The sequence below is a fragment of the Pezoporus occidentalis genome, unplaced genomic scaffold (genome assembly GCF_034315485.1).
Source record: "Pezoporus occidentalis ecotype Australia unplaced genomic scaffold, CSIRO_AGI_Poc_V1 ctg67, whole genome shotgun sequence".
In the NCBI taxonomy this organism is placed as follows: domain Eukaryota; kingdom Metazoa; phylum Chordata; class Aves; order Psittaciformes; family Psittacidae; genus Pezoporus; species Pezoporus occidentalis.
The window spans coordinates 1910-29768 of NW_026916019.1; the positions used below are offsets into that span (position 1 = coordinate 1910).

The 27859-nt window shown below is 40.8% G+C and overlaps 1 protein-coding gene and 1 long non-coding RNA gene across 4 annotated transcripts; one reads left to right on the top strand and one right to left on the bottom strand.

The window, feature by feature from the left end:
* On the top strand, positions 1–8331 carry LOC134175183 (uncharacterized). The gene is made up of 2 exons (XR_009968914.1): positions 1–4696; positions 6011–8331. It is a non-coding gene; the product is annotated as an uncharacterized LOC134175183 (long non-coding RNA).
* RMND1 (required for meiotic nuclear division 1 homolog) lies at positions 6756–26365 on the bottom strand. 3 transcript variants are annotated; one of them, XM_062640775.1, is made up of 13 exons: positions 26244–26365; positions 25268–25785; positions 20433–20541; positions 17505–17580; positions 17133–17172; positions 16328–16372; positions 13682–13782; positions 12383–12489; positions 10229–10293; positions 9295–9371; positions 8056–8176; positions 7179–7295; positions 6756–6935 (listed from the first exon to the last, which is right to left on the bottom strand). In XM_062640775.1, the coding sequence occupies exons 2-13, from the start codon at positions 25769–25771 to the stop codon at positions 6903–6905; spliced, it is 1395 nt and encodes a 464-aa protein (XP_062496759.1). In that variant the 5' UTR covers positions 25772–25785; positions 26244–26365; the 3' UTR covers positions 6756–6902. The 3 variants fall into 3 exon arrangements, with proteins under 3 accessions (XP_062496759.1, XP_062496760.1, XP_062496761.1); XM_062640776.1 differs by lacking the exon at positions 16328–16372 and having other exon boundaries at positions 26244–26349; XM_062640777.1 differs by lacking the exons at positions 13682–13782; positions 16328–16372; positions 17133–17172 and having other exon boundaries at positions 26244–26349.
* Between the last annotated feature and the right edge of the window lie 1494 nt (positions 26366–27859).

The window sequence follows — 27859 nt, forward strand, 5'->3', positions numbered from 1 at the left end:
GTCTTTTGAGGTATATTTTAAACAGTTACAATCCCCGCAACTGAAATTGCATTCAAAGTTTATTCTTGTCTTATTAAGTGGTATTATTGTGCTTTTAGTTTTTATATGCTCATTTTTTTCCCCAAGTACTAGTGTAGGATTTCCTTCCTACCTTTATGACTTCTTGAAAGGACTGCAGGCTGATTCAGATAGTACTACGTACCTGAGAGCATTCCCAGTTGTGCTGTTGTTGATGATAGGATCAGTCCTTTAGTTTTCGGTTCTGCTTTGGTCTGCACGTACCCAGATTAAAGGCAGAGTTTTGTCTGGTAAGATCATGTTTTGCATTGTAAATGAGCACACTGCTGATGATTTAAGTGTTAATAGGATGATGAAAGTGTCTGCTAATCTGAGTAAAAATTCACTTGAGCAGTGGAAGGGACTTGAGCCAGGCTCAAGTCCTGTGAGCATGTCTTTTAATGGTAGAGTTCAGTTGAAGTGTGGACTGGTACAGCAGATACTTGTATCATTATAGTCAAAACCTTAACAGCTCTAGTGATGATAATGAGGCTCAAAATGCTGAGATTTCAGTGAGTTTTCAAATTCCTCACATTTTCAAAGAAAAGAGCAGAGTCCCTGTGCTGAAGAGCTCTTTGCGTCATCGCTGACCCGCTCCCACGGGACCATTGCTGCCTCTGCCGGAGCTGTGGGGATCTGGGAATTGAATGTGCGAGGCAATGAGTAGGAACTGCTTCACCTCGGTGCAACTGTCATAGAACATGAGTTTGTGTCAATGCTGTCAATCTGCTTTATTAGCTCAGCTGCCATTTCTAACACTTCCACCTCTGATTTATGTTGGTGAAGTGCAACAGCTGCAGTAGCTGCTCCCTAGAGCAGTTACTGTTGTACCTCTGGTAGTCTCCAGCCTTTCCATCCAGGGCTATGTCCTCCCTCCCTGTTAGGGTTTCTCACACCCACAGTCTGAATCTTGCTTGTGTTTCACACTGCACTGGCAGCACGTAAAAGTGACCCAAGGAAAACTGCAGATGTGAGGGTACAGCAGCTGTTGTGGAAGGGCTCTGCTTTCCTCACCTTGGCCTCCCTGGCGTGGGGGAGGCTGTTGGGGTACACTTGTGATAGCGGTCAGCCCTGAATGGAACTGAGCTTTCACATTCTTGTTTCGAGTAGGCCTGGCTGTCCTGGAGGTGCAGGAGAGCCATGGTGTGTGAACCGTGTTTGTGTAGGGTGTATGAGGTGAAAAAATGAAGAAAAAGGTCCTTGCCATTCTGTAGACTAAACAATGTTTCTGGTAGCAGTATGTTAACTGGGAATTGCCAGCAAACAAAGCTTTATCAACAGCTAGCCGTTAGCGGCAATTTACACCGGAGGGACAAATAACGCTAACAATAACAATTCGTCCTTGTGTTACTGCAGCGTATGTAATCCGAGGAGATGGTTTAGTAGCATGCACAGAGTTGGTTTTTCTGGTTAGGAGCCTCATCTCTGTCAGGAATTGTTAGTATGGCCAAAGTGACACAGTTTCTGCAGTGTAGATTAGCCCTCTGCTTTCTGGCTTTGCCTAAGTCCCACATTAGCCATGGGCCCTGCCCACTTTTAAATGGAAAAATTCAAACTGCATTCTTGTCTGGAGTGGCATTTTTAGTGGAGCATGACTATAAAATTACAGCAATGTATGTTGTTGCGTGTTTTGTTTTCCTTGGAGAAAGGGATTCAAACTGCAGCTGTTACGAGTGCGTTTTTAAAGCCCATGCAAGTGAGGTATTCTTTAGAGGAGGAAGGTGGAAGTGAAATATTAGTTGATACTATGTTTGCATTGCTGAGTAATATCTAAATGGTCACTTTGAGCTCATGAGATACTTAATAAACAGTTCTAACTAAATAGAGAGTTTGTCAGCATTGAATCAGACTTAGGAAAGTGTTAAGTATTTGGGGGGCAATAGAATTGGTTACCATCATTTAATAGTCATATTTCACCAGTTTGGCAAATGTGTTTCTTGCATGGATGGAGCTTGAAGACTGACACAAACAGGCAAATGAATGAGCACTAATGGAGAAACAGTGATACCAGCCATAGCTGCAGTGCTTTCAGCAGCTAAAATAGAGTGAAGGAGAAGACATGCTTGTCCTTGTTTCCAGTTTGTTTAATAAAGTTTGGTTAAAGAACCAGGAATGGGGTGGCTGTCATGCTGAGTGTGCGAGGAGAGGAGACTTTTTGTCCTGTTCCCCAGTGTGACTGGGTCTGCCCGACTCCTGCTGGGTGCACTGAGGAGCACCCTGGACTGCTGGAATTGCTTGGTTTTCTGAGATCCAGCCACCTGTGTGGTGCAGAGAACACGGGTGGTGTCCAGAAGTATGTCATTGACAGGCACATAGGGGATCAGGAGAAACGGGCTACCTCATACACTGTTTAGCTGTGGCAAAATCATTCTCTAAGGCTGACAGATCTTTGCTTTCCTGCTGACTGTAAAGAATTACAGTCCCTTAGAAATCCTTTTATCAGCTGCAGCTATAGACATTTCCAGACACTTTCCTCCTTCTGGATACCTAAGACAGACAGTTACGCTTTATTCCCCCCAGACAACAAATGCTTTGGGCTGTGGTTTTGTTTTTTAACCCCCATGTGTATCACTTACTGTATGTGGCTAGCTCAGATTCTGCATTTCTTTTTGGTCGTTGCCTCACTAGTATCATAAACCAGTCTGTACACACAGCAGGGGGGTTGGAACTAGATGTTCTCAAGGTCCTTTCAAACACTAATCATTATATGATTCTATGATAATGAGACTCTTGGCAGATGTTAAACGCCATCCCGTTAAGGAAGGTGAGTACATCACAGATCGGTAGTTTCCACCCTTGTAGACTTTCCTTGGGACAGAATCTTGATGGTCCAGGGAGAGTGACTGAGAGAAGTAAGCTGACAAACTCAATGCAGTTTCTAAATTGGTCTGCACATGAAGAGCCCATAAACTGGGGAAGGTTCACTGCAACTGTTACCAGGACCAAGGACATCCATCTGTGTCTGGTCTTAATGTCTGGTGCACTCCTGTATCAGTAAGTAAACTCATGTAGATGGGCACACACAGTCTGGCTTTTCCCCTTCTTTTGAAACTGAGCTGAAGCTTGTTAAGTTCCTAGGACTGAGGTAGGACAGGGAAGGACAGACCCTTACATGTTTTAGTGTTCCTGTGTTTTGTTTCAGGCCAGCACTTGCAGTTGGTGTGTGCTGGCTGAATTGAACACGTGTTGTTTGCAGAGAGCTCTAGGGAGGTGTCATGTATATGCCGTTGCTCATCCAGCCAGCAGAACTGATGTGCTGAGCAGGGACAGGCTCTGCAGCCAGGAGAGCTGTTGCCCCACAAAGTGGGAGTGGAAGTCAGCAGTCCCAGCTCTGAGCATTCTGCTGTTTTACAAGTACCCAGTCTCATGAGCACGTCCTAACAGATCTACCAGAAATCATCTCTAAGCTGTCCTTTACCTCATCTAATGGAAAAAACCACAGGTAGAAGCAGTCTGCACAGTTGGGATCCTCATAAAGGATGGTCTGACGGAGTCCTATGCAAACAGAATTTTACCAGTCAGTCCTCATGTTGTTAAAAAGGTTAAAATTTTGGAGTTCTGGATATACGAGGGTTCCTGTTTTTCCTTCTATGTTCTGTATTTATTGCTGTGGCATTTTCTGTTTCTTTCCCCAGGTGACCCTTATTGCTTAGAACAGGCACATTTTGAAGACTTGAACTGTGCAAACTGTGTAGTGACAGAGATGGTTCTTTTCAGTTACACAGTGAAGGCACATGGTGGACGAGGCAAATGACAGATGTGTGTGTTCAGCAGCTAAGGCTGTGTTGCTCTGGAACTGGAGTCTCATCTTGCCTCTGCCATAAAACCTACTCCCGGTCAAGCCACAATACACTTGCACAGGGTCCCTATGGGATCTCCAGTGAGAACACTCACTTTGTAAGACTGTACAGTTGTTGCTGAAACAAACCCCTCATACTTTGATGCAGGTGCCCATGGATACATTGTGAAAAAGATGGATAGAGAGTTCCAATGCACAGTTAAGGTTTAACTGAAGCTGCAGAACTCTTAATAGCCACTGGACACTGTAAATGGCACTGGGGATTTGATGGGAGGAAGAGAGCATGGTTTTATGGCTACAGTTTATGTGCCAATGTAAACAGACCTAAGGCTTCAAAAGTAACCGTGTTTCTCTGGTTTTGAGGTTTTTGGCTGGTAACTCTTAAATACAGTCCCAAGACAGAACATTTGAGGTAATCACACCGCCACTTCATGCTTTTGAAGAGCATCCAGGAGCCCTCAAATGACTTTGTTAAAACCACTTTTCCTGATGGATGCAGTTGGCCTGTAAATTTACATTTTAGCATTTTAACTGAAATACTGAAACATTAAGTGTGAGATGGATAGGAAGTTGATGCTCTTACGTGTTACACTCAAATGGGGGGCGGAACCCCCCTATTTGTCTAAAGGGGTGAAAAATGTTTGCTAGGAAAGTTACAATTAAAATGTAACCTAATTGTTGCTGGAATTAGGTGATGCTTGGTAAGGTTTTCTGCTGCATAAAGGATGTAATGTACGTTTCTACAATAGCCCTGGGTCAGTCAGATCATCACTGAGGAGCTGTTCTACACCATACTCCAAGACCCTGTCACCAGGCTGTTCTGCTGACCAGTTCACTTCTGTGAGTGGGTCTGATGGTTCCGACCTCAGCAGTGTGGGGGAGTGGTGGGAGACCTGTTCCAGAACCAACATCTCTGGGGGGTGACCTGTTCTGGTTCTGAGGAGAAAGCCTACTTCTAAGAGAAACTGATGCTTCTTAAGAGGTTCCCATGCCACTGGTAATGTAACATACAGCAAAAGGACGGGTTTGTAGTCAGGTGTATTTCCTAGCTCTGACTTTATTCTCTTCCCCATCATGCATGTGTTTGATGTATTCAACAGTCTAGTATCACATTCAGAAATGCTGTTTTCAGGTGAAGATAGGACAGGAAGCTATGGCAAATGTGGTTGCACTTCTAGCCTAAATTTAGTGATCATGGTTTCAGGAGCTTTTAACAAACTTCCTAGGTTATGTTGCTGAAGCAATACACTGTGCACTAACCTGATTTTGAAAGGGCTGATAAAATAGCAATTGTGTAGAGATTCCTGAAAGTGTGTTCAGAAAGAGAAGTTGCTGGGGAAAAATGTCCCCTCATCCTCTTGTGAGTAGTAACATCCTGGAGATGTCAATCTGCAGACCTGTAAACTAGGAACAGATTAAAAAACCCAACCTGAACAAGATCTACCTTACAGGATAATTAAATGACATTTTCATAGAACAGGCTGGGTTGGAAGAGACCTTAAAGATCACCTAGTTCCAATCGCCCGCCATGGGCAGGGGCACCTTCCACGAGACCAGGTTGCTCAAAGCTCCATCCAACCTGGCTTTGAACATTGCCAGAGATGGGGCAGCCATAGCTTCTCTGGGTAACCTGTGCCAGTGTCTCACCACTTTCACAGGGAAGAATTTTTTCCCAGTATCTTATCTAAATTACCCTCTTTCAGCTTAAAGCCATTCTCCTTTATTCAGTCACTGCACGCCCTCGTAAAAAGCCCCTCTCCAGATTTGTTGTGGGCCCCTTTAGGTACTGGAAGGCTCCTCTAAGGTCTCCCCTGAACTTTCTCTTCTGCAGGCTGAACAAGCTTAACGCCCTCAGCCTGTCTTCACAGGAGAGATGCTCCAGCCCTCTGAGGATCTTTGTGGCCATTGTCTGGACTCTCTCAAGCAGGTCCACCTCTCTTGCATTGTGGGCTTCAGAGCTGAACGCAGTACTGTGGGAGGGGTCTCAGGAGTAGAGGGGCAGGATCACCTCCTTTGACTTGCTGGTCATGCTCCTTTTGATGCAGCCCAGGACGTAGCTGGTTTTCTGGGCTGCAAGTACACACTGCTGGGTCAACCAACAGCCCCAAGTTCTCCTCAGGGCTGTTCTCACTCCATTCTCTGCCCAATCTGTAGCTGTTCCTGGGATTGCCCTGACCCAGGTGTAGGACCTTGCACTTGGCTTGGTTGAACTTCATGAGGTTTGCACTGGCCCACTTCCCAACCCTGTCCAGGGCCCTCTGGATGCCATCCCCTCCAAGCAAGTCAACTGCACCACAGAGCTGGGCGTTGCCGACAGACTTGCTGAGAGTGCGCTCAATCGCACCATATACACTTCACTCCTTGCAGCTTGTACTGGTAAGAATCAGGAAATGTGATCAGGTAGACAGCCTAATGATAGAGAAACTTTGTGAATTTTAGTTTATCATTTTGCTACAGCTTCGTGTGACCTCAGATGAAAGTTCAGCCAAGTATGGGACTACGTTTATTTAGAAGATATACAAGTATGTAAATACCTTGCTGTCATGGGTAGAATATAACATTATATACAACTGCCAGGTATATTAAAATCATGCCACATAAGGAGAAAAAGCTTGGGGCAGTCATGGCTACTGGAGAAGGAGCTGGGGAAAACTTAGTCAGAAATGCATGAAGTAGCAAAGTACTGAGCATCTTTTTAACTGTCCTAGGACAAGGCAATAGAGTCCTTCACCAGATCAGTAGTCAGCACAGAAGGGATCCATACTTCTGTCCTTGCTTATTAAGAAGACAAAGCTAAATCTCTCCCTATGCCAGCCCTGCATGCATCTGGGCCTACTCACAGGCTCAGACTTGTCTAACAGCGCTAGTACAGCAGCTGGGAATAACATTCACAAACTGATTTATTATGGTTTTTTTTATTTGAGTAGAAGATGTATGTGTCTATCAAGAGCCATGATTCCACTGTTTTCCAGAAGCATACCATAGACAGTAATTTTCTGGGCCATATGAATTTGTCAGTTTTCTTCTTCCCGAGTTTCTTCTGTCATCAGAAAACTACCCTTGCAAGTTCAAACAGAACCTGTGGAATAGCAAACACATGAATATGAGTTTTTATTTAATAATTCTTAAAACAGCTTATACTGGAAACAAGATAATCTGAAAAACTACAGCTGCAATTCAAAAATGCCTTGCAAAGAGCTGAAGACCAATCCTATTGTACAGTATAGTGCATTACCTCAATAAAATAATCTTCATTCTCAAAGTACGCAAATTGCACTTGTTATTATGTATTCAGTGTGATAGTGGAAAGAGCCCCACCAACCTCTATGGTGATGAGTATCACTATCATCCACTCGAGGCGCAGAGCGTGCTTTTCATTCAGGTGATTTCGCATCAGGTCTGTCAGCTCCATGCAGTGCTGAAGCTTCTCATTCATTACCTGCATCAAGAGATTGCAAATACATGGCAAATCTGGATTCTGTAACTGCAATGAGATCACTAAATAGAGGAACACAGTCCACAGAAGGGCTCACTGAACAGAACTAAAAGGATGTTGACACTCTTCTGTGAAATAATAGAAAGCCCTGAAGGCAACGTGCACAAGCAACAGAGGTTTCAATATGAACAAGTCTGTTGTTTCTATAGGTTCACAAAAATAACAGGAATTTAGATATGCATCTGCAGGAATTAAACTGCTTCTAGATGATGCCTGCTCAGAGAACAGGCATAAGCAAAAGAAGATGTAGCTACTGGAATGCCTCAAAAGTAACTAAATATTTAAAACTGCTGAACCAGCAGAAGTGGTAGTTTTTGTGTTGCTTATTCTGGTTCAGCAGTAAGCATCTTTTCACCCGTCAAACTGACCTGGATGATCATGTCTGTAAAAAGAAATGTCACATCTCAAGTTTTTTTACTTGTTTTGTTGCATACATTTCAGAAGAGGAATTAAATCTCATAACTATATAAAGCCTAATTTAGTGGCTCAGGAAATAGGCAATCAATTCACATGAGGCAGTACTGTTAAGTGGGTAAGAGATATGAGTGGTTTATGAACACATGGAAAAAGGGACAGCTCACAGGATCCTATTTTTCTTTATCCAGTTTCTGCAATTAAAACAGACATTCAGGAGCAGTATGTAACCCTGCTGAGCTGGAGACAGCTGATCTGAGCATGGAAAATTCTTAGTAAGAACACCTACCTTAACTCTGCGATTAATGTTGAGGAACTGGCACGTCTTGTCATAAAGTTCTTCAAGTTTTTCTCTGTCCCAGTAGAAGTCGGGTGTTATTAGTAGGTCTGAACTCAGATTTATACGGTGCCTAAAAAAAAAATGGATACTACAGTAGTTCAAACTTCCCTTTGGTAAGTAGAGGAGCAAATATTTACACAACAGTTAAAAGAAACAGGAAAAATTTCCTGTAATTTTAAGTAAATTGTGAAAAGAATCTCCTTTCATAATAAAAAATACAATTGTTGTCAGGGTTTAAAATTAGCTACATCTCCTGAAACTTCTGAGAACACTGTACTGGGTAAACAGTTCTGAGCACAAATGACTTTTGCCTTATGGCAACACTGCGTCCTCAGCTGGTCACCTTCCTTAACTTTTGATATCTGCAGAGAAGTCCTTGACTCTGTTGAAACTGAGGTAGTATATGAATGAGTTACTGGTGAGCTCCTTAACAACTTGTCTGTACCTCAGAACTTTTAAGTGTGACTGGTACTGCATGCTGGACATGTGGGCATGGCTCACCCTTCAGAACCAGGCTAGTGTCTCAACATTATGAAGGCCAAGAGCTAAAACCTCCCACCCTCATATAAATCTTTGGACACTTAGAACGTCATTGCTCATCATTTTACTAATCCTTCAAGTAAGGATATAAACCCCAATGTTTAAAATAGGAATTGCTTTTTTAATAGGTAATATTTCTTCACCAAGTTTGAGGTTTTTTGTAAACCAGCATGTAATGCTCTGTATTCTCAATAGCCAAATGTCACTTGAGGGGAGGGGAAAATCTCAGCCTTTAAATTCTTATAATGTAGCAGTGATTTCTGATTAAGTCAAAGGAAGAACAGAACTCACAGAAGAGTTTTACTAACTCTGTGCTGTAGGTAACAGTTCTATCTCCTGGTATCCTCTGCATACTCTAGTATCCACTAAAGTTACTGGTGATGAGACAGGTGCTGCTGGACCCAGGGAGGGAAAAGGGTGTGGAATTTGGACATTTACAATACACTTAGTACTGCCCATCTACAGCTGAGATGCTGTAGGGTAGGCGGTCCTCTAACAAGAACAGCACACGTCTCTAGCCAGAACAGGGTTGAAGGAATCCACTCCCACACCCTGTGTTTAGTGTGTATTCTGATCTTTGTATCATGCACAAATTAAAAATTAAGTTCTGTGTAAGACAATGTCTTGGGTGGTAACAAAAAAAGTTACCTTAAAGCAAAAAGTTCTCCAATTTTCTGCATTACATCTGCATGAGAGAGTTTTACCTTCCGTCGTGACTTCAGTATCTGCAAAGTAACAAGTTTTTCACTGCTTGATCAAGTAGCATGTACTAGTAGTTAACTGGTCTGGTGTTTTACAGCCTGAAGTATATATACGAGTTAGAATCTGAATGTATATTGTACTTACTAACATCTAAGTTTTGTTTGCTTTGTACTTTGCTTACCTAGCTGTGTAAGCATATCACCATCCAACTGTTCATCCAGGTTTTCCAATATATCTTTGAGTGTGTCATCAGTATCTATAACAAAATCCTGAAGCATTTTCTATGAATGATTTCCTGAACAAGAGATAATTTGTTTTTTCTTCCTACTACTGTTATTTTTAAGTAATGACAGGATTCTTTCACCTTCAGCCTTTTTAATAGACTTCTTCCTTACAACAAACAATGTATTACCATTTATTTCCTTCAAATAATAAAAAAGATGCTGTTTTCTCTGTTGAACCTTACACTTATTTCTACATGCTTTGTACTTCAGTTGTTCTTATGAAAAGCTGTGATTTAAGTACTTCACTCAAACTCTCTATTATATTCCATTTAAAGCATGTTATTTTTAGCCCCAACTGCCACACATGGTGTTTGGCCAGGTTTTTAAATGCCACTTGTCCTGTTACATACATACATTCAACAGTGGCACAACATGGGAAACATTATTTCAATGCAGAACCCCACTCCCAGCCCTTCAAAGACTGACAGTTTCTTGTCCCACCACTTTGGAGGTGTTCTGAGCTTTTCCACGTTGATGGCTTTACCATCAAACATGTTCAGCATTCAGCTGCTTTTTCCATATCCTCAGCTGCATCTGGACTGATCTTTTAAAAAGCACAGGAGAAAAGGAGGGGAGGGGTACAAACAAGACCTCACCTCAGGAATTGACTGGATGGATTCCACAAAGTTATCCAATAATGATTCCCAAATAGCCAGCTTTACTGCAACACAGAGGTGACAAATAAGAACACTGTGAGTGGTATATATGCCTTCAAGTAATCATAACCTTAAATCTGCCAATGTGCTGCTTCCAGGCACTGTTTGTATGTATCAAGCATTTGCAACAAGTTACCATGAGTATTATATGATCAATGTTCATAAGCCTATAGACAAATCTGGACTGGGCACTGACATAGCTCTGCACATGGAACCACCCTGAGGGCAAGTCTCTTCTCCAAACCATCAGTTCAGATCCTGGGGAGTTTCCTCTCCAGCTCAAAAGTTGTGTGTTTAAGTGCTCCACTGTATGTAGGAAATCTTTGCAAACTACATTCAAAGGAGGTTCGAGATAATGAGTCACGCTGGAGCCCAGCTGGCTTGATGTGCCACTCCAGAGTCTGCGAGTCTCCAATCTGCAGAAATGCAAAATCACTGCTTTTCTAGTGTCCTGCAGAATTCTCATGCTCCATGTGTCCAGTACGTGGTGCAGAATACTCAAACCACAGTTAGGTTGTACAGACACACCACATGTACTTGTTAAAGCTAAATTCCGACTTGAGCAATCTCCCACTTTGGTTTTACGTGAATATACTGTTCAGTGAAGATGCAACTTCTCTGCGGAAGCTGTTCAGCACAGGCAATGGCAACACGAATTCTACCTCAAGCCCCAGCTCGAGCCTGGAAAGATGTTTCTACAGGAAGATGATATAACTCAGGCCTTTGTTCTTTAGTCTGCAGATTTCCCGACAAGAACAAAGTGGAAACAGATAAAAAATTAACCCTACTCACTCAGCAGAAATTAGGGAAGATTTCATTATCAAAATGAACTCTTTCATTTACTTTCATTTACTACTTCGTGGTAGTAATCAATGGTGTCATCTAGTCAGGACACTGACAGTAAATCCAATGCCAAACATTTGTCACACTCATCTTCTGAATACAGAGGCCTACTCCAAATCAGTGACTTAAATGACATCTAATTTAGCCCCTGAAAAAAAGCCAACAGGCATTTCAGCTATCACTGGTCATTTCACAGAGGTTGATTCCTGCTGTGTCATAAATCTAACCTGGACTATACTTGCATCCTTCATTTTATTGAACATTATTGAACTGTTTATGATGTGCATGTCTCTAACATAAATCGGTACCAATTACCTCCTGGGAATAAATTGCTTGCTCCATTAGATGTGGCACTACTGTTCTATGCAGTGCTTTATGAATAAGAAAACTATAGCGAACAAAAGGCTTTTTTTCTCAATAGCTCTTCCTTTGACAGTCAAGAACTATGTAGTTATGCTGTACTCGTTGATCAAACGGTGTATCGCTTCAAAAACACGTTCTCTTTCTTGGTATCTCTTCTGTTTAAAGGTGCACTTCCCCCAGTACTACAGGAATCCTGTAACTGACCCTAAAAGTAGGGGTAGACAGACCAGGCTCCCTTTAGAGGTCTGAGGACAGGCTTCCTGCTGTCAGCTTCTACTCTGACATCCTACCTCATCTGAGGTCTGAAGCAGCAGAGAGGTGTTACTTCCTCAAGCAGCAGGCCCACTGCTGAGCCCGACTCCTTCCCAGTGCCTCCTGCTGCCTCCTGCCATGGCCAGTACACCTGGAAAACATCTGTGACTCTGGTCCACAGCCCTGATACTGGTACACCTCCCACCTGGGAATCACTGCTCTACATGACTTCTTTAGCTGGCATCTATCTTTTTCTGCTAGAGGAAATCATGTCAGGATGAATTACCTAAGTTTACTGATAGCTTTCTAATACTGGACTCTGCACTTGTTGCTATCCTGGAATTAGCTGTCAAGGGTGGGGAACAGGATGCTCAGTAGAACGTATCTCTGTTGCAACATATGTTTCTTAATGTGCTTTGTTCAACTTGAAGACAACAGTGAATGAATGCATTCCAATTTACAGAAAACAAGGTAAAGCTTTGAAAAAAAGGCTTTGAAAACGAGTCTTCCCACTGAAGCACAATCAACCTTTACAATTTGCCTAAACCAGACACCAGCCTCTGTACAAGTCCCACTTACGACAACATTTCACAAAATCCACAGCATAGGCTGATGCAACAAACAGCATTAACTTACCAGAAAGACAAAGGGCATTTGAAAAAGCGAATTTCTGCAGAACAACTTCATCACTATCCAGCTCAGAATTTAACAAGATTTCTCCTTTATGAAGCTTTGACTGCCCTCTGTTAAAACAGGATTGAAGCACCTTTATTGACTAAGCCACCAGCAAAGGAGTATTTTAAGAACAGTCAATGCAAGAAAGCTTGGTTGGTTATTTATATAAAGCATGCCACTTCTATATGTATATCATCCCCATCCTTGTGTTTTACTCATGTTCAACCTGACAGTAACAGAAACAAATCACTGAAAATTAGTTCCTCTAAGACTAATATTACGACCAAATTTTCTAGGTTTAAATGAAACTGCAGCAAGCTATGATTACAATATTACTACATACACACAAATCAATCAGAGTAAGCAGGATGCTAGCCTCTCTCCTGTTGTCCATCTCCTGTATTATCTGTGCTTGTTTTCCTTTTCTTCTGTCACTTTTACCAACCTCCCTCCCTCCCTGCTATGATGTTACTTTCCCTGAAGCCTCTATTGTACAGTGGAGTCAGGAGCAATGAAAAGAGTGTAGCAGTCGTTCAATTTATCATGTCAATCTCACTACGAAACTTTGCAAAACCACAAGGGGATATGCCAGGAATCACAAATTACACAGCTGGGTAGCACCTGCAGTTTTTGAATGACCAGGAAAAAGAAAAAGCAAACCAAACAAAAACTTGTCCTCTTATCAGGTTACCTTAAATAAGCTTAACCTCATTCGCTCGGCTCCTAGTGTTAGTGTCCTGTCTAGGAGCTGGGTTCTGGTTCTGTTGAAAAGTTACAGATGATTTATATAATAATTTACATTGAGAAATATTTCTGTAGAGATCATTTGCTCCCCAAGATGAAAAAACACTATTTAACAAGGCATGACAACTTGCCAGGTTATCGTTCCACAGTATTCAAGTTACAGCTTTCCTAGGCAGTGACATATGTGCGTAATTACATTTTTGTATGGGAACCTACAGGGCACTAACAAAACTGATGTAAGGAATCCTCCTTTAAAATCAGACTTGTCTCAATAATGTGTATCTGTTTTTTAATGTGAGGTACACAGTTTCTGTTTGGGATTGCTGAAGAACACACTCACTACGGCGATTTTAGCAGTAGAGAAAAAATGTCAATTTAGATTTACTGTTTTCTCCTTTCCTTATTTCGCCAATTAGAAACAAGAGTAAGGACAAGTTTATTTCTACCAGCTGCTTCCATCTGATTTTGTTTCAGGTGTCTATCAGCTTCTATATAGAGTACCTGAAGATTACTCACTCTCCTATTCTATAGTTGATCTCTTCATTCTCCCAGTGGACCAGTGCAACTTCATATGGCTGAATTTCATGCTGTTCTAGCACTTGCATGACACTCTTCATCTAAGCAAAAGACAATTGCACACATGGAGGAACAGTCACCATGCAGGATACTATCACTCTACAAAGATCTCACATATAATAGGTTCATGAATACAACTTCCACACTGAAGTTATTTAAATAATAATGAATAGGTTTGCTAAGTAACAAAGTGATTATTAACACCATTCACCTCTGAAGCTATCAGTAGCCACATGGAAGAATTTGTGGCTATAAACAACTGCAGGCAATCTGTGAAGATTAAAATGTCATTTAATGTCCACATATATAAAACAGGGTAAGGATTAACCACAGCAGCAGCAAAGACAATGTGTGTATTGTGACAATAAGTCGTACAAGATTCTGGCATGTGTCTGAGTGTGGGAATGAATCTTTAGGATAAGTACTTCAGGTGGCTGTTTCTGTCAAAATTACTACTTTGCTGCTAAAGTCCACAGTTTTGTTTCAACTATGAGAGGTTGCTGAAACAACAGAAATATTACAGATATCCTTCACCCCTACAGAAATCTGTAAGAATTGTTTCAGCTGCCCACATTTTACCCTGTAAACAGTTAAATACACAGCTTTACTTGCGTAATCTGTCATTTTATTCTCAAGCACACTAAAACCTGATGCAGGAAGAAACAGCCCTTTTCTCTCACAAAGCCTTCTTCTCCAATATTTGACGTAGGAACCCTCATCCTTGCTCCTTTTATGAGCTACAAGGCTCCCCTCATAAAAATCATTCTGCAATTAGAACAAATTCTGAACTAAAAAAAGCACTCACCTTAAAAGGCATTTAGCTACACAACAGCCAACAAAAAAACCAAACACAAACCCCAAACAAAACCACCACAAATTTTTGATATCTAAATAAAGAGGTGAATCTTCTACTAAGTCGTACTTAAACCACTTTCTTCAAAATAACAGATAATAGTGAATCTGTTAGTGCAGAACTGTATGCTAGTAAACTGTTCATGAAAGCTGGTCTTCAGGCTAACTACTCTAAAAAAATGTTGGATCACCTGCAAGAAGGATTTTTTTTTTCCTTAATCTACGTAAGACATAACATTTTTCACTAAAAAACTCCAGTCCTACAGCTCTTAACTGCTCATTCCATAATCCTGAATTTAGCATTAGCATGACCAATACTGCCGTCTATTCCAAATCTTGTGGTAAAAAAAGGTTTGAAAAATTATTGTCATTTTTTAAGCAAGAACAGTCAGCTCAGCCAACCAGCTATGCTGTGTCCAGGGACAGTTCAGCAATGCAAACCCCACTGAATGCCAGAGTTAACAGCCAATCCATAATGCAGCACGCCAGGCTCCACAAGCATATTCATTTGGACCCAGCTTTGTGAAGTCATTACTAATACAATAATAATTATGCTACTAACAGGCTTCAGAACTACAACCAGCTCAGGCTTCCCAGGGCCAGTATACAGCAAGATTTAACAAAGCTTTTCAGACCATAAGTGACTCTCTGAAATTCATATGTCTTGTAACATGCACACTTCCAAAGTTCTTCCACTGCTCTGGATAATGAGAAATTGTATTTCAGTGGCAGCTTTCTTTTAGCTAGATGGAGTAATACAAAGGCTGCCACCAAGTGATGTGAGGCCCAGCCTTATTTTATAGTAGGGTCTAGCTATGACACAGTACATTTAATGAGAAGTTCAGGACTCACTAAATGCAAACTCTTGCTATTAAAGGCAATCACGTCACACAATTTCCTGTTAAAAGAAAACAGATGAAACTGCACCTCAAAGCTAGTCTTGCTTTTGCCCTTGCTATTTTTTCATGGGAAGCTGTTGCACAGCCTCTCTTCTCAGGTATGTGAAAACAGTGGTTTACATTTTAAATTTCTACTCATGATCAGTCTATTTACTACTCCTTCTGTTCAGTGTCCGTTTCAAAATTTTTCTTCTCTTAATAGCAATTCTGGGGTTTCTTTTAAAAAGCAGTTTTGTCCATTCACAGTGATTCTCTACGTCCTGTTTTACCGAATTACTTTCAGTTTCTGTTCTACAGACCAGACCAGTTTGGTTTGGTGCTGGTAGGGGTTTTTTTGTTTGTTTCAGTTCGTTAAAACACATATACCTGGCTCTATCTGAGCAAGCTGTTTGGAAGTTCAAGTTTTGACTAGGATTTCATAAGCAGAGAGAGGCAGTTCTTTTATAAATAAAGACAGCAAAGGACCAACTAAAGTTACTAGTACTGACAAGAAAAACATGGTATCAAATTTTCAAAGGTACTTAAGCACGTACAGCAAACAGATTTTAGAGTACTCTGAGGGTAGAGGTGCCCAAGTTATAAAAACAACAGGAGTTAGTCAGCTAGTCTTCAGTAATACCTGTAAATCAGTAGCATAGTTACAGCTGTAGCATCCTAAGAGTGCTACAGGTAAGGTTTGAAGGGGAACTAGTATTTTTGGTAGGCCAGCTGATTCACTGAAACCCCCCAAACCAGACAGGCAACCAGGAACATTTCAGGTCTGAAACAGAAAAAAGTGAACTTGAATCCAGAAACTGTTCGCATCTGGAAACAACTGCTCTGTGTTTTCATTTACCTTAATGAAAATCCTCCTGTGAACTTCTGTACATCTCAGTATCATCTGTTCAATACACCATTTAATTTCACATACTCTGTATCTAGAATCCAGTTTTATTTAACCACAGTAATAAAAATCAATGTATTAAAAAAAGCAAGTGACTATAAATATAAGAATAGATATGCCTGTGGCATACCCCCTTGCTCAGCAAAGAGTGCCAGATCATCGTAAGGGGTATGTCACTTCAGTATCAACATATTTTAGTAACTACATCAACAAGTACAAATCCTCCTTCAGGAAAACTGCTAACTGGTAGAAACAATACTAAGAAGTTCCTTACAAATTCCGACTCTTTCAAAGTTATCCAAACGTAAGTTTTGAATACTTCTGAGTTAAATCAAACAAAATATAATGATCTTTTTCTTCTAAGACATTTTCTGTTACATTACTGCATCTCAAACAACCATTCACAGGTTGATTTTTCTCATCAACTTCTTTGAGGTGTACAGCTGCAAGAATTTTCTTTTTGCCAGTCTCACCACATTAAAGTTTCAGATTTTTTGCCTTGAGTAGAAAATGTTACTCACTTTCTATGTTACACATGTATTTGCTCATTTTGTGCATAAAGTCAAGTTTCAAAGGTGATGTATCAGCAACAGGCAAGGTGAGGCAGCAGCAGGCAAGTAACTGCACTCAACAGGAGGAGAATCTGTCCTTCATGGAGAGATCCAAGCTCCCAAACAAAGCCCAACCTTGCTGACCCTGGTGGGACTGACAAAACATCTGCTTATGGTGTTTTAACAAACAATTTTGCTTTACTTACACTTTTCTCTTCCACATTCCAAAACACAACAGCACCTTCCCTGTGAATTCAAGGAAAAACTGAGCTGTAATTATGCTGTTTTAAATGTATTGCAGTGCAACACTCAAGTTGTACAGTTGGCAATTTTTGACACTGCGGAACAAGAAACTTAATACTACCTTCACAAAAACTACCTAATTGTTGCTTTTGAATCACACTTTTAACAAAACCCATGAAGATAATTCTGATTTTTTTTTTTACTCATTCTGGACAGTTATTCCTTGAGTTTCATGAGGTACTATAATGCAATGTTCTAGCAAGCTACGCTACTTCTTTCACATCAGTGCTATGAACAAACTTTAATGAAAGTTTTGGGTGTGATTTACAGCTTACCTGAAGAAAAAAATCATGCCAGGATCATCATCTTTTGCAGATTTCTCAGTACCCATCACCAAAACATTTGCAGCATCTAGTTTGAAATAAATGGAAAAAAAAAAAAAAGAATTGGTCAAACTTCTAAACATGATAGCTATAAGCATGTAATTCCAGTTTAACAGTTACATGCCAACACATCAGTCAGTCAGTCAGTCCCATATTTTTTCTGATGGAAATGCTTGCCAGCAAACTACAGTATTAAACTACACTGCTGCTCTGAACTGTCATGCTCCAGAAAGACTCAGCTGCTATGCTAAAGTTTACTCGAACCTTTAGTTAATGAAATGCAACAGTTCTGAAGAGCAAGTTTTAAGGGAAAACTGATTCAGGGCATAGTAAATAACGAGTAACAGAATACAGAAGCGGACATACAACTATCGAAGTTGCCCACAGCTGCAGAGAAATTACCATTCAAATCTGCTTACCCGGAAGATCTTTCTTTTTTCTATACAGTAAGGGACTAATCTGCACTCAAATTGTGCTGACTCTGCTTTGATAGTCAGAAACTTGAAAGAACATACCCCAAGGCTGGGAGAGGGTACACCTGCATCTTCCTTCAGTTCAGAAGCATGCTTTTGAAACAAACCTTCCAGCCACCCTCATTTACAACACTTCTGACGCGCACTGCAGAACAGTGACAGAGTACAAAACTGTATTTTTTTTGCTGCATTAAACTGAAAAAGAAACTCCAAAAAGTGCACCTGTGGTACTCCAACTGCTAACAGGCATTTCTTACAAAGTACTAGACTTGAGCTAGTGTAAGTAGAATGCCCCACAACTTACAAACTGTGGACGCTAGGTTCTCAAAACAGGGTCTTCTTTTTTTTTCCTCTATATAGCTGCTCCACTTGCTTATATAGATAACATTTCAGAAATCCTGATGTTGTTTTGACAAAAAAGGTTACTTTTAAGCATGACTGACCTTGTTGCAGAAATACTGGGAGCAAGACCAGCAAAACCTCCTACCTCTATTATAAAGTGAGACTCTGCAAAGAGAAATTTGCAGGGCCTAACAGCTAAGCCTTAGTAAATTCAAATCCTCTGCAGAAAGATCACAAGACAAGCAACAAGGCATTAAGCTCAACCTGTATACAAATTCCACATTCTGACTTACTGCAACAGAGGCGAGGTAGACTAAGGCAGTGGAGAGAGATGACTACATATCGGATATACTTTTGCTAATACCTGAATTGAGATCACACAATTGGTCTGTATGAACTCTGTAACTTTCCTTTCACTTGCTATTCCAGTTCAGAAACACGTGATCTGATGAATCACTAGAGCAAGTTTTGCCTGTGAATTTTGAGTTCACCATGGAAGAAATGTTTCTCTGCATTTTCTTATTTGACTTTTCAGATAGCACCCTTATCTTTCTTTATCCACCCCAGACAAAACATACACAATTGGAGAAAATTTGGTCCATTGTAAGTGGAGGTAGAGGACCTGCCTCTAAAATATATTTAAAAAGCTTAAAAACAACACTCATGCTTAGGAAGAACAATGCAAAGCAACAAATCCACACCATAATTGCTCATTTAGATTTCTATGTGCTAGTGTTTTTTGTTTTTCCGAGATTCACTGTTTGAGTTGGTAACCAACCACTGCTACATGCACAAGCCAACCACCACAACACAACCGATCTGCTGGCCACCATCCTGTCATCATTACTTCCTCCAAACTTTTGATAAATGAAGTATCTATTGTAAGGAGTCAGAAACACGCCAAAAAGAAAATCGAAGAACTGGCAAACCCCCCACTCTCAGGGTAAAATGCCAGCAACAGCTTTATGGTTAATTCCTAGTCTTGCTGGCATCATACAAAGTTTCTATTCCAAAGCTGTGAAACTAGTGCTGGTTTTAATACAATGAAACTACAAAGAAAGACAAAGCCCAGAATCTAAAGCACCTTGTCTTTCTGAGCAGGATGATCATGAGTAAAACTTGATTTTGAGTAAGACCCACTGGAGAATTACTGCACTTGGATTATTAAGTGTTTGAGAGGCAGCCAGGTATTTGATAACCTCTACTGAAATGCCCATAAACACTGTAATTCCCTTAGCTTCATCCACTGTTCACTCTAAGAAAAAGGCACTCTACTGCCATCATACGAAAACCACAGCTGCTCTAGGGCATAAGGTTCCTTCAGCTATAAAAAGCTCCATTTGTTTTTCTCTTGTAGTATACTTCAGCTATTTCTAAGCCATACTTTCCCAAGTCTTCAGAGATACCCTGTATGGAAATCAGAGCCTTTTTTTTTCCTGAAACATAGCTAAGCAAAGCAGCATTCAACAATTGCTAGGATATATTTGGCCAAATAATAATAACTGCATTTTCTCTACTAGAATTAAGCATTTATGTACATATCTTTTTCTTTTCACTTAGGTCAGTAAGACTCTCTCTTGCATGCCTTCCTCTCCACCCCTTAGTGATTTTTACATTAAAAGAACTGTGGATATGGAAAGAAGATGCAACACTTCAAATCACAAAATCATTTTGACAGCTGAAGCACTATGGTATCACATTACTGAAAGATTAATTAAGGAAAACTTTCAGAATTTTTTCAGTTACTGAATTTATATAGAAATCCTTTGTATCAGAAAATCCCCAAATTTATCTTTCCTGCACGCATCTAATTTTTCAGTACTTTTAGTGTAAATTTATCACAGGGTAACAGCAAACGCGTGTTATATTCTATTCTGAAAAGTTTAGTTGCAGGGCCTTTTTTTAGGCAAATGGAATGTTTAAGCAAAGCAGTATTTTACAGGCAGTAGGATATATTCCGGGGGACTACCAGACTAAGTATACATCAATTTATAAAAATTATCTACCTCACCCGTATTTCATTTCCCAAGGTAAAACGTTGCTTTAATATGTTTCAAAAATCTACCTCTAGGCAAACTTGTTATTTCAACATATCCATGTGAAGTCAGGTCATGACACAGATTACCAAGATGATATTCATCTGCTGTTGCAAAGGCTGTGCACTGCATCAGATTCTGTGCCAAAGGAACAGAGACTTGAGTTAGGGCAAGGGTGAAGCAAGATGTTCATAAAGACAACTGTTTGCCTCAAATTTACCATGAGAGTGACATTTTTCATTCATTCACTCTTTTCTACATCATTGCCATGTTGTCCATCTGGTGTAGAAGCACTAACGAGATTACTCACTCCCTGTTAAGTGGAAAAGCAAATCACAGACGGAGATCAAACCAGGTGACATGAGAAAGTAGCACCAAAGAACTTTGTGAGCCACAAAGTGAAGCCTTCCTCCCTGAATGCCAATCAAATGCTCCAACAGTAGATACACACTTGCTACTGCTCTCCCATCCTACAGTTTGACATACTCTTCTGACCACTGAAATCAAAGGCAAGACACCCCCAATACCACCTTTAGCATCTATATTTTAAAGATAAATGGAGTTAACTATCCCAGCCTGCTTATCAAGCAAACATCATGTTCTTTACTGTAAAGGTGGTGAGGCACTGAAATGGGTTGCCCAAGGAAGCTGTGAATGCTCCCTCCCTGCTGGTGTTCAAGGCCAGGTTGGACATGTGACATGGTTTAGTGCGAGGTGTCCCTGCCCATGGCAGGGGGGGTGGAACTAGATGATCTTAAGGTCCTTTCCAACCCTATTATATGTTTCTATGATTCCAGGCACAAAGCTCACTGTCGAGATAATGAGCCACTGCAACACAGCAGCACAGAAAGTAACAGATCTTCTGGGCCAGTTGTAGGTGCTGCAGATCTACAGTGTCACCCCAAGCTGAATCTTGCACTAAATACATGGTTTCAACTGACACCACAGTCAAACCAGACACAACAGCCAGAATTTGTCTCAATATCCACAATCTTAAACAACTAAAATGCCATATTCAAAACAATGACTGCAAAAATGACTTGCAATGAGACTGACTCATGCATGGTGAAGAATAAGAAAGTCAGCTGTATAAAGATTTTCTTGATTAATCAAACAGATCACAATAAACTAATTCACAAATTCTACTACTCATTTTAAGTGGATTCCTTTGTTCTGATAGCATGTATGTCCCATGATAATGCTTTTTAGTACAATGCAGTATAAAATATCCAGAAAGCAGTGTGTCTTATTGTGGATCAGTCATTTCCCAGGTTTTTGTAACTAATACAAATTGGGATGTAACTAACAACAAATGAACAAAGGAACTGTACCCATCTGCAAGCATTTATAACCATAATACACTTCAACTTAAAATCCAAATTATATTCTCACAGTAATCATACATTATCAAACAGCAAGGACCTCCTTCGAGGGCCCGTTACCAGTCATCAGAATCATGACCAGACTTCTAAACTTCTGTTCTTTAATGTTAACATTCTGTTATCACTTCCAAAGCTTTCCTTACACATCATCTTAATTCACTGATCACTAATAGAAAATAAATTTTAAAAGTAATTACAATATTCAGTGAGCAATTTTGCAGGCCTATTTCCATGACTGTGCTATGAGGCTGAGTTAACAGAACTCTGTTTTCAGTTCCTTTGCTGCTGTACCTTTTAAAGTTGTATTATCGCAATTTCATCTGTATAAATCCATTCTCAATCCCTAAACTGACAAGGCAAATTATATATTTCAAATTCTTCTAGAAAGCTCTGGTTATTAGAAGTACACATGCTCTGCCATGAAACTCAGGAGTTAAGGGAGCAAACTCTTCTAGCTAAGATATCATCTGAAAACCTCTATCCTGCTCCATGCTTCCCACAGTTTACTACTTGTGCTACCGTTCATTTCAGGGCAGATGCACTACAGGACAGACTTTCTGTCTTACTGCTGCAATTTAGTTTAGATGTAAAGACTTTACATTTAGTTAGAACCAGAAGTTTCCTACTAAGCCTACGTACTTGAAATAGCATTTTGGATATGCACTAGTTTGGTTCTTTTAATAGTGTACTGTTTCACGTAGTTTTTACTGAAATCTTGTTTGGTGAAGAATATTTGGATTGCGTGTAATCTGAGATATATGTGACATAAAATATATGTGTCCACAGGCACTCTAAACGTCTAAGTTCCCATGACGGTGGAGATACAGCCAAGTCTACAATGAGTGATTCGACTACTCCTAAACCAGACATGTTAACTGACCAATCAATGCCATGCCTTCTGCTATATCAATTTCACCTGCAAACTTAAAAAAAAAATAAAAATCAAACAACCAAAACAAGCCCAGAGCACAAGATCTGAACTGGTGCTAGAAAGAAACTCCAGCTACTCACCATCCTCCTCCATTCTGCCAACAGCTGGGGCTTCACGGGATTCTATTCAGAGCACCACAACAGCTACCCCTAGGAGCAGCCATCCTTAAGTACCTCAACAACTGATCTTCCACATCACCAACAACTGTAATAATTCTCCTTAGCCCATCCCTTCCACTTGAAGCATACAGAAATTTTTAAGAAAGAAAACCTGTAGGATGAAATTAAATCTTCCTATCGCCATAGGAATCAATCTTTATCCTAAGTGTAGTAAAAACTACATCTTTAGTTGAATTTCAAGCTTTTTCTATATTATGTGGCTATAGCATTAAAAATTAGCTCAGAGGCTTTTCATGCCATCAGACTTTAAGAAATTAACTAAACTGAGTAGTGGTACCACTCACTGATGGACTGATCAGTGAGTGGTACCACTAAATCACTTAACTGCTTTCAAGTAACTCCTCTGTCTATCCTGAAAAACTGGTCTTGCAACCGTTTATCACTGCTGTTGCTCAGCACTCTGCCTGTAAACACCAGATGAAGACCAGTGCTGGGGAGGGGTGGGAAGGAGCTCATTCAGAGTGTTCTGCAAAAGAAAGGTGTCACCTGCAACGCCCTCACAGGCAAAAATCACCAGAGATCCTCGGGGTTCAACTAACTGAGAACCTTAGGAGTGGGCCCAGAGCTAGTGTCTCAAGAGGCAGAGCAGGAAAGAGAAGAGGCAGCAGCTTGCCCTGAGGTAACAGCCTTAGTAATAGGGCCTGTGTTTCCCAAGGGCTCTTGGTTGCCTCCACACAGGCGCAGGAAGGCAGCACTATGTTTTGTGACACCAGGATTTAGAGAAAACCGGCAGTGCATTGAAAATCCCCTTAAGGATTCTCCGTTTGCACTAGTTCTATCAGCCATCTTGCAGAAACCAGCCACATCTTTCAGCTGTTCTTCTATACACGAACAGGTAAAAACACATGCTTATTCCAAAGTACCATCAGCCTGCAGTTGAGGTGACAGCCTGGACTCTTGTAGATGGGGCTGTATATCTGACAAAACCACATGGGGTTTATTCAAAAACAGCAAATATTTTTGTCAGGTCTGAGTTTATGTCATTTCTGGCACAGCATTTTGCCATGTGGAAGCTTTCTTAGGATACATATTATTATTTCAGTATGTCAGGCAGTATTTTCTCCATTTCTTCACTTTGGAAGAAAGTAAAAATGGTAGTGTATATTACTTGCATACAATATGCATGAAAACATCAAACAAAGAAACTGTTTGCATTCTGTACTGCCATTTAAAAGCCTCACGAATCTAAAAAAAAGCTCTTCACCCAACAACAAAAAGCCTCACGAATCTAAAGAAAAGTTCTTCACCCACCAACAAAAAGCAGCAATGTCTGAATGTAGCATCATAGCATGAATAGCAAGCTTGAAACATTACATGGTATTTCAGGACTAATACTCTTCACTTTCTTTTTTCAAAGCAATGGGAAAATACAAACAGGAGCTAACTTGTCTTGAATGGAGTCTTTATCTTACATTAAAGCATACTCCTGCTCACCATACAAAATATTAAACAGAAGCTTAGATGACAAGAAAGCAAGCATTAAAACTTCTGTGCTCACATTTAGTGGATCACGTAATGGACACATTTGCATCGCTGAAGCTATTTCTGAAAGCACAAGACTTGTTTCAGTTTCATCTGTAACACAATTTTATTAACAATATCCTGTAACTCAGTTGTTGCTGTAGCTTGAAGAGAACAGTAACACTTCTGATACCAGGATTTTCCTTGGACATCTTATATTCAAATACGCTTAAGGCCTGCCTTGGCTAATATTGAGGCTTGTAAAGAACTATCTTAAGGAAAAACAGCCACAAGTATGCACTGTTCCACTTAACCATATCTCATTTCATCCAAAACAATTTGTTGCTGCAGTTACTCTACAGACCTTGGAGCCTGGAGATCAAGGTGCTATTTCTCCACATGGAATAATCTTCCTCAAGTAGCACTGGCTACATTTGCCATTCCGTTTCCTATCTGAAACTTAATCTGAATATAAACCTTATACTATTCATTTTCATCTTGCATTCTGTTTGAGTGAGGCCTTAAAACTGGGTAGAACTGGACAAGCAAGGATACCTAGGGAAAGTTAAATTAATCTGAAAGATAGACGTTGTTTCTCAAAATTGAATGCAATGTGAGAGTACTGGTTAAAATTATTTTTAAAGGATTTCATATTTCCACATTAATAACCACTTATCTTCCCCCCATTTTGTTTACACATTGCTAATAATCTCCATTTTATCTTCAAAATACCAGACACATTAACTTGTACCAAGCTTGTCACTGTTTGCAGATAGGGTAACTAATGAAATCTTCCTCCCAGACAAACATGTTCATTCCATTAACATGTTAATCTAACCCCAAATCTGAATCTAAATTAAACTGATGAAGTTCCCTTAATGTTATACAAGACTGTAAAATTTATCTCTCACCTGCATGTCTGACAGTAGTGGCTGGTTAGTTCTGGATGGTTGCTTAGTCCTTGGTGCCTTCGGTGGCCTCTTAACTGGCTGGCTATTGTGTTTTGGAATAATTTTGCCAGCCGATACAACTGTGTAAAATCTTGATGATATGTTCCTTAGCTTTGTAATATGCTCTGTACTGAACTTGTAGTTTTCCATCATTGCCACACCAAAATGTTTCCAGGATGGAAAAAAACCCTCCTCATTCCAAAAGCAAGCATTTTTTCCCAAAGCCGATACATTTCCCCAGTGCAGCTGCCAATTCTTGACTTGCACATACCGACTTGTCAAACAAGGGAATGCAGTTTTCAGAGCATACGAATCCCAAGACTTTGCTCTTCTGTCAGATGTTCTGTCAACTTTATTATTCAGCTTTAACAGCAGATGTCCAGTTTTATTAAAGCTTTGGCATTGGTGTATTGTCGTTAAAGTGTGGAAAGATCTAGTTTGAAGATTTGGAATTTTCAGTCTCATTGCTTCCCTCAGAACTGTATTTAAAACAAAGAAACAGAATCATCCATCAGTGCTTTGTAAAGAAATAATACTATTTTCCCCTTACCTAAAAGGTAACACCCCTCTGCTCATATTGCATGTGTTAGTACTCATAAGCACATAAATACTGCTGGGATTAAACGTCCTTTTTTCCATGCGATGGAAATATTGTAATTAAGACCAAAACGCATTACTGATCTGTGTGCTTGCAACACATGATGAAAAAGTAGAACGGGCTGCTATGTCAGTACGTAAGCAGGCATCTTTTCCTTCTGTTGCTCATTCTGTGTAGCAGTCTGTACCCTCAGTAACCCCACTGATGAAATTACTCGTGAGCAAGCACACACCTCGAAGAGGACATCAGACTCTGTGAATCATGATTTTACACATAATAAAAACACATAATTAGATTACTATACAGTTGCATGGGAATGTCACCTGTGAACACACATACACTGATCTGCACCAGCTCAATCTGCCGTATTACAAACAGTCTAGCATGGATCCAGCTCCATTCGTCTCTCTCGACTACAGCAAGAGGTTACAGTTTGATCCTGCAGGTACTCACTGGTGCCACAGGCCCTGCAAGGCCTGCTTGCAACTCTACCCGTGCTGATGGAAACATGACAGAGTCCTTATTCTGTTATTCCAGACTAAGGAAGCTTATTATAGTTATGCTATGTTGCAAGAGCTGATCAAATAAACTTCAGAAGTATTCACTTCAGCGGGTGTGTCTCACTTGCTGAAAAATTTGCAGCATCAAGTCCCTGCCCCATCTGCTTTTATTAACCAGAACGTTTCCCTTGCAACACAATATCTGTCTTCAGCAATTTATATAAGAAATTAAGTTGTATAGTTTGAAGAAAATGCCAATTTCGGATTATTTTTCAAAAACAGTGTAAAGAAGGATCTTTAATACCACCAATACATTTACCGTAATAGTTCAATCAAGCATTTTCTTTTAAGAACAAATTGTTGTGTGCTGACTGCAACATACCCTCCATCCTGACACGGATATCTAGATACTAGCACAACACACACACAACGTGAAAAAAAACAAAACCAAACCCCACCCTGACATAATTTAATGAGAGTACTCACGTTATGGTGAAAGAGGCACAATTCTTAAAAAGAAAAAACAAAAAAAGCCGTGGGGGGGACCACAGAAAACACCTTTAGGTTACCACAGAATAAGTAACAGCTTTTTACCCGATTTCTGAACCTATTATTTGCATACTTACTAAACTAATCATGATTTTCATTTCAAACTTGTCCCGTATTGAAAAGGGGACCCAGAAGACTGTGTCCAGAAGGCACTCTGTCGTTTCTATAGGCCTGTTACCTCCGGATAATCAGGAGAGCCGAAAAACTCAGCAACTGCAACCGAGGATGGTGGAGAGGCAGGACAAGAGAAGACGCCCCAGGTGTACCTAACGGAGACTCACAAATACCAGGCTTTCCAAGCCAACACCACCTTGGGCTGAATCACAGCGATCCCAGGGGGTGACTTTTCAACCGCACAAGCTTATGGTGAGTTACAGGGAAGCACTGATCATCTGGACTAAATTCCACTGGGGAGCCTGACCACCAGATTTGTAGCAGCTGAGGTACCTAGCCGGGAAGGGCAGGATAAAGCAATCCATGAGATATCCGGGACAAAGAGCTACCAGAGCAAGGCAGCTGTCTCCAAGCAGCAGGAGAAAACCCGCACTTTATTTTCCAACGTCTCTCCTACACACAACACGCTTTAATCACGCCCGTTGCCTTGCCAGCCGGAAGCCCGCAAGACGTATGGAGAAGTGGGGCCTGCTCCGCTGACTGAAAGACGCAAACCAGCGCAGACCGGCCCGGTCCAGCTCCCCCACTGCGGCGCTGGCGGCCCCACAACAGCAGTACGCCCGGGCCTCGCTGCCGGCACACCCTGCTCCTTCCCAGCCCCCACAACCCCCGTGAACAACGGCCGCAACTGCCGCCCTGCCCCCACCGCCGGCAACGCCCCCTCCGGTATGCGCGGGGGGAGGGGAGAGACGCGCTCCCATTGGCTGCCCGCCGGGGCGGGAAGCAGGCCGT